General features: G+C 40.8%; 1 protein-coding gene across 1 annotated transcript in view; it reads right to left on the bottom strand.

The window, feature by feature from the left end:
- Positions 1-420: 420 nt before the first annotated feature.
- Positions 421-7,084, bottom strand: part of NHS (Nance-Horan syndrome (congenital cataracts and dental anomalies)) — a gene marked incomplete at its 5' end in the record, with an annotated part of 30,079 nt that continues 23,415 nt past the window's right edge. The window contains one exon of the mRNA XM_008938355.1: positions 421-458. Within this exon, the coding sequence (XP_008936603.1) occupies positions 421-458 (38 nt within the window). The remainder of the gene's footprint in view (positions 459-7,084) is intronic.

Raw genomic sequence — 7,084 nt, 5'->3', positions numbered from 1 at the left:
GAGCATTTCAGGATTGCACAGGATTTATTATGTTTAGGGGAGGAATCAAAAGCAGGGGGAGTGATGGTTTGAGGTGAATTGGCAATGAGCAAGTGAAGTGTCATTAAATTTCTTTCCAGCTCTTCCCTGGGATAAGAGTTCTCTGTTTGGTGTGCATATGTGTGTACAGGGGTCTGAGTGCAGAAACAGGAGTCATGCCGCATGTCAGAGGGCTCGTGTGCCCGTGGTGCAGCAGCTGGAGTGAGTGGCTATGAGAGTGAGCGTGTGAGTACTAGAGAAGGTTCAGCTGGACACTCCAGCCAGTGGGTGAAGTGATCTGGCAGTCAGTACTGTGTCTAAGGGTAAGACCATGAGGCAGTTCGTTACTGGAGACTGGGGAGAATCCTGGCCACCTGGAGAGACTGCAGGGTCTGAGGCGTCTCAAGCAGTGAGGGAAAGCAAGGGTGTGTTGTAAAGGCAAGACCAAAGGGTGGTGGCTAGTGGGCAATGGGGGTGCCCTGGCCAACACTGGATCTGTGGGTGGCTGTGTGTTTCCAAGGATGTGGCTGTGGTATTGATGACCAGGGGAGTCCCGGTGAGCTCTGCATGTCTGGGGACATGGTAGGCTGAGATGGTCTGCTCCATCAACTGCAGTGAGGCTGTGGCCTCAGGGACTCAGTGTGCCAGCAATGAGGGAGACAATGTCTGAGCCTAGCTGCTGGAAGGATCCACATTGTTCATATGTGTATGTGCATATATGAATATATATTCTCACCAATGGACCTCCAACTTGCTTAGCTGGAGAGGGAAGCAGGATGAGTTGGTGCTGTCTGTGATTGTGTGAGAGAGTTCTGTGCGTTTGTGACCCATGTGGCTGGTCACATACATTTACATTTGTGGTATATGTGTGCTCTTATGTGCATGTGCCTGATGGAAATACACCTTCAGCCTTGCTACTGATTGAACCTGTGGGCATGGAGCTGTGGCAGCCTCACCTCTCTCAGGTGTTGAATCTGCCACAGTACATTTTCCTCCAGCATATAATATTCTGTTTTTAAAGCATAAAATGTACATCTGAAAGATTCAAGGCAGACAGAGCTACTGAAGATTTAAAAACTGATACCTGTAATGGTGAGAAAGGCATAATGACTATATAGCGTGCAGATAATTGGTTATCTGTCAGAAAGCTTGTGGAAGAATTACACATGTATATGAGGACTATTTATAGACTTAGTCTTATTTCCTCATAAGCATTTTGAGAGAACCTGAAGGATTAGTCAGTGTTTCCTTTATCACTTTCCAATCTTTAGCAGGTTATAAAAGTCTTTTCTCTGTTTGACATAGACAGCAATGTGGGAGACCAGCATCTATAAGCCCCATCTTGAACTGAATCAGTGCAGTACATGCAGTTTCTTGCACAAGTTTCTTCATCAAAACACATCAGAATGTTTTGATTCTTTCTGGTTAAAGTACTGGGCTGAAAGAGCATTGAGTGAGCCAAGAATTTCACTTTCCCATAAAGCTCGAGGTAATGGGAGAATGTGTAATAGGGAGCCCAGCCAGCAGTGCTGTATTCAAAATCGAGTTTAATCTTCCCTTTTTTTTTTCTTCTGTAGAATCAAAGGATATTCTTTTTATGGTGTGGCACTGTTTTGTATGGATGTAAAGAAGCAGCCCCTGAAAAGAATTATTTGGGAACAGATTGGTCTTGGGAGGCCAGAGAGGCTTGTATATGCAGTGATACTACTCACAGTGTTGAGCTGATGTCGTCACTGGATGGGCGTGACAGTCGCATGCCATGTACACATACCCAAATGTACACACCGAAGCCTCAATTTTCTAGACTTACAAAAGTCACTGAATTCACATAGGTTGTAAATAGTTACAGTGATTTCATCCTGAATATATAAAAAAAGCACTGGGCATATTTTATGTAGTCTAATGTTTAATCTTCTCTTCCACTGAGCATGAAAAAAATCTACAGGCATGCAGTGGACAGATGAACACCAGCTTGTGTCTTCCTCTTTCTACAGACCTTACTTATCTGTATTTCTGGATTGGGAAAGGCACACAATACAACAGGTCATGATCTACATAATCATTAACTGCTTGGCCATCTGGTTAAAACAAATGTTATGCAAACTGAGTCCAAATTGGAGACTACTCTAAGACCACACCAATCAGGGCAATCCTCATATCCTTGCAAAACGTGATTGCAGATAGCCCAGCAACGTTCCCCAAAGTGGATTTTTTTTTTTTTCCCCACATGCTCTAAGGCACCAGACCTGCGTATTTCAGCTATTTTGTTATGCACATTTTTAAAATACTGAGTACATTGTTGCAAAGCTACTGAAAAAATGACAGATGAAACCAAAGTTTCATGATGCGCATCTTCCCCTCCCCTTTTCCTGTAGGTGTGCAATTTTCCGAGAGACATCATGCAGGGGCTGTAATTTAAACACATAGCTTCCACGCTCTGACTTCTCAACCTCCTGATAGCCAAACTGTTTTAAAATAAAGTAGCGTTTGCACCTCCAAGTTTGTGTTCATAATTTATGGCCTGCCTTTTGCCCATGGCTTGCTTTATCTGATAAAGTTCAGTCACTGGATTCACTATGCTTTGGGTCTGAGGCACTGCAATTTGTTTTGTCTTCCAGATGAAGATAAAGTAGTGGTCTTTGCACTATTTTTAATCCCAGCTTCCTTTCTCTTACCTTTTTCTTACCTGTAAAAGGCACAGGGCAAATTCAGCGGTGTTTATATAGGGCAAAATAGTACTTGTGGGCAAAATTCCACTTGAAGTCAATGACAGTTTGAATACGCATTTCATCTTATGCACAGGTTATAGAAAAATTTCAGTTGAAGAGAAAACATTAAATGGTTTGAGAGGTGCAATGTGCTGAGTCTTACCTTTGGAAAAAGTATACTTGTATTCTGTAGCTTAGACTTCCTATCTCACAGAATCACTGTGCTTGGAAAGGACCCTTAAGATCATGGAGTCCAACCATTATCTAACTCTACCAGGCCACTTCTACACTGTATCTCTGAGCACACTATCTAGATGGCTTTTAAATACATCTAGGGATGGCGATTCAGCCACTTCCCTGGGAAGCCTCTTCCAGTCCTTGATCACCCTTTCGGTGTACAAGTTTTTCCTAATGTCTAACCTAAACCTCCCCTGGTGTAACTTAATACCATTTCCTCTTGTCCTGTCAGCTGCAGCATGTAAAAAGAGGCCAGCACCCCCCTCACTACAGCCTCCTTTCATGTAGATGTAGAGAGCAATAAGGTCTCCCCTCAGCGTCCTCTTCTCCAGTCTAAACAGCCCCAGTTCCCTCAACTGCTCCTCATAAGGCCTATCCTCAGAACCCTTCACCAGCTTTGTTGCCCTTTGCACCTTCTCTAAGAACCTCAATGTCCTTACAATCACATTACATTGAGGACATTACAGTGCCCTCAATCTCATTACAAGAAAGTAAAAAGAAGGTGTTATTTAATTGCAGTCACGTTTATTTGCAGTTTCTATACACACTTGCTAGGTAATCAAACTTTTCCAACACATTTTTTGAGAGGGATTCACAATGAAACTGTCACCGTTTTTACTAAAAATAAATACAAGACTTAAAGTGTTGCACAGCTCTAAAATATACAAAGGCTTGGATTTAATGTAAACTTTGAAAACATTTTACAAAAGAAACCATCTTTGCAACAATTTAAAAAGTTCATATTTACAAATATTACAAAAATACAAAATGGGTGCAAGTCCATAAACCATTGTCTTTTCTGCCAGCATGAACTGGTGCTAGTACCAAAATAGTTACACTGTAACCTTCTTAATATTTTTTTTTTTTTAATTCTTTAAGTCATAACCTACAGTATTTCTCTATCTGCCACCATTGCAGCAAATGCACTCAATCACTGACCTTTGGCGAAAGCAAACATATGCTTTATTTGCTACAACTACTCCATGTCCCCTATGCTGCCAAAACAAACAAACAAAAAGAAAAATAAAAAGTCAAAAAAAAAGAAAAAGGGGGAAATTTTATTCTTCAGAACACACAGCTGTAGAACTTTGTAACTTCAGAAATCATTTCTATAACATCAGTGCAAACAACGGAACAGCAGGCTGAAATGACGGTCCAGCGGTTACCTGATGCGTGTAGCGCACCCTGTCTCAGGAGGCGAGTGATGTTCCCTTAGCTCTAGAGCTTGTCCTCTGGTGCCTTAATGGCGCATCTGCAACACTACAGGGGTCCCCACCACCCGTCTTCCTCTCACACATTTGTTACAAATCTTTTTCTCACAGTGGATTTAGAATCTCTCTTTATTTGGGTTTCACTCTGCTAAATATAAACTAGGAAATTAAGCAAAAGAGGTAAGGCTACATTTTAATGGGATTGTTCTGTGGCCGTTTTGTACGTGAAGTACTGCCTCACCATTCCAGTCCAAAACATTTCTTTTTTATTGTGGATATATTTATCATCTCTATGAAATCATTGACTGGTAATACAAAGTGATATCATCAAAGTCAATTCAGCTGTAATCTCTGCAATTCTGAATGACTGTTTAACTTGGGACTATTAAACATGTTATGAAAGTGCTCCTGGTAAAATTTTTAAGGAAATGGCTGAAGATGGCAAACTAAGGATTTTCTGCCCAATATCTAAACTTCCCTTACCCATGTTCTCCAGAAAGTGGTTTATTATATGCTGAACATTTCCTCTTAAAACATTCTCATTCATTCACTTCACTTGTGTTCAAACTTACTTTCTTAACTAAACTACTAATGCGATTAGCCTTCGTATCCAAAACCTTGCTCCCATTACCTTTTTAAAAACTAGACTTTTAGATTATTTAGACTTCCCGATTTTGCAGCTCTTCAGCTGACTGACGACCCCTCTTCCTAACGCATGTACCACATGCACAGTGACTCTACCTTGCACACTGAATGCAACCAGGCTACTCAAGAGGATGGCAGGAAACCCTAAATAATAGGTTTCTGGTGGCAAATGCTAGATGAAGTCCTATGTGAACTTTATGGAGAATAACATTTGGGATTTGTTAAAACATTCTTGACTTACTCAGACCCTTTAAAATCATAGCAGCTTTAGGTAGAACCTTCCTCTTTAAAACATGCTCTGCCCGCTTTTAAAAACTCGTCAGTTTTATGCATTACATGACCGAAAGCAAAAAAAAAATATTGTAAAACCTGATTTCACACATACTGCTTCCCTACCATTTACTTATGCTTAAAGCCAGCTTTTAGTTGATTTCTTTAGCACCAAAGTACGCTCCTTCTGCCATCCCAATCAACCTGTCCTACTGAACACCACATTCCTCCTCACGCTATTTTCTCTGAACTAACCTTTCCTCTATTCCAAACCATATCGTACGGCAACCAAACCCAACTGCATCAATTTTGGACAAAGAGGGCCTTGTTCTCTGAGTAGCATGGACAGGGCTACATCAATGGGAACTGTGGTGGCCCCAAGGACAATCAGGCCTATTTGTTTAATTCTGCTTAAAAATTAAAAGTATAAAGCGACTCACGGGTTAAGTTTTAAAAGTACACATTCTTGCCATTTTAAGATGAGAAAATTCAAGTAACTTCAAGTAATTCAGCTTTTATTTCCCTGCCTTCATTTGTACCAAAGCAGCTGCTTTGATTTGTCTCCATTCTCACCCCTCCCCAGTCCCCCACCCTGTTCTGCATTTCTGGTAAACCCAGACAAGATCTGAACTGTATGTGGCTGGCACAATGAACCAGAGCTTTCCCCTTCCCAGCTCAGCAATGAATATAAATAATGCATACACATACCTATTTCCCAGCTACGTTTTCACAGTGTCGTTTTTGTAAATATTTAGGTAGCATGAATCTCATCAGCACAAAGAGAAAGCTTCACTGAAAACTCATTGCGGATATTTACTGATAAATCGAAAGCGATTCTTGCATGCTTATAATTTATTTGTTTCCTTTATGAACCAGAAACTAATCGTGTTTAAAGATTATAGTTACCAGGTTATGACCGTGTTATGTATCCCAATAGCCTAATAGGAATATGAAAGTTAAGTAAAGTACTATTTCTTCTCACATCCATCCTCTCTGAAGCGATCCCTGCAAGAAAAACGGCCCAGGGGAGTCTGTGGGATGGGACCCTTTGGGGCTTTGCATCAGACATGACGTTGTTCTGTTGGAAGCACACTTGCCTTCCCCACCGATCCTCATGGTCACCCTCCCATCTGTGCTTTCCAGTTGGCTTCCCCAGAGCTGCCTTAGAAAGACAAATGGTTGCTTTAATCCCACTGCAGTCAGCCTTGCCATTTTCTTAGCTAAGGTGGAGAATTCTTCCTTTCTACTGCTCAATATTGTCCTTCAGGCTTGTCACACTGAAAGTGGTTATCAGTGGCCACGTGAATTTTTTAATGTTTGATATGAAAATGGTATTCACAGAATACAGTTATTACATCTGACTTATTTTGTCTTCTATAAACAAAGTTGTTATGCAGTAAATCGCTTGCCACGTCCACTTTTCAATAATTCTATTTACAAATTTTTATCAAAAATATGGTATTTACATATGTTTTGTTCATTTCTTCTAAATTTTGTTTCAGCTCATTTTAGTATAGAAAAATACCAATCCTCAAGAGCATTTTCTTTTTTTTTCCCCCCCCCAGGGAAGCACTACAGTGAGGGATTTGTTTCTAGATGGACAGCTTCTGGAAAAAAACCAAAACAACACATACCCCAAAGTCCCTTTTAACTCTATGGAAAATGTGTAGCCTTGAAATCTACAGTGCCAACAGAAATAAGAGTGGGATAAATCAAATGAAGCCAAAAGAAAACAGAACAGACATAGCATATCTTCCTGCTTTTAGAAAATGTAACATAATAAATAGCTACAGCTGTAGTCCTCTGTTTCCCCAGAATCTTACAAACACAAACACATTTAAGCACTGATATTGCCCTGCAATTTTTTTTCTTTTTCTTTTTTTTTCTTTTTTTTTTTTTTCTTTTCACTGCTACAGCATCGGCCTCTTGTATTTGCATGGTCCCAGAGCTCGAGCGGTGCCGGCAGCCCGGGGCTGGCGCCCCCGCCGCCCACGA

This window comes from Merops nubicus, unplaced genomic scaffold (genome assembly GCF_000691845.1).
Source record: "Merops nubicus isolate BGI_N331 unplaced genomic scaffold, ASM69184v1 scaffold13114, whole genome shotgun sequence".
Lineage (NCBI taxonomy): Eukaryota > Metazoa > Chordata > Aves > Coraciiformes > Meropidae > Merops > Merops nubicus.
This window is presented reverse-complemented; position numbering and strand designations above follow the sequence as displayed.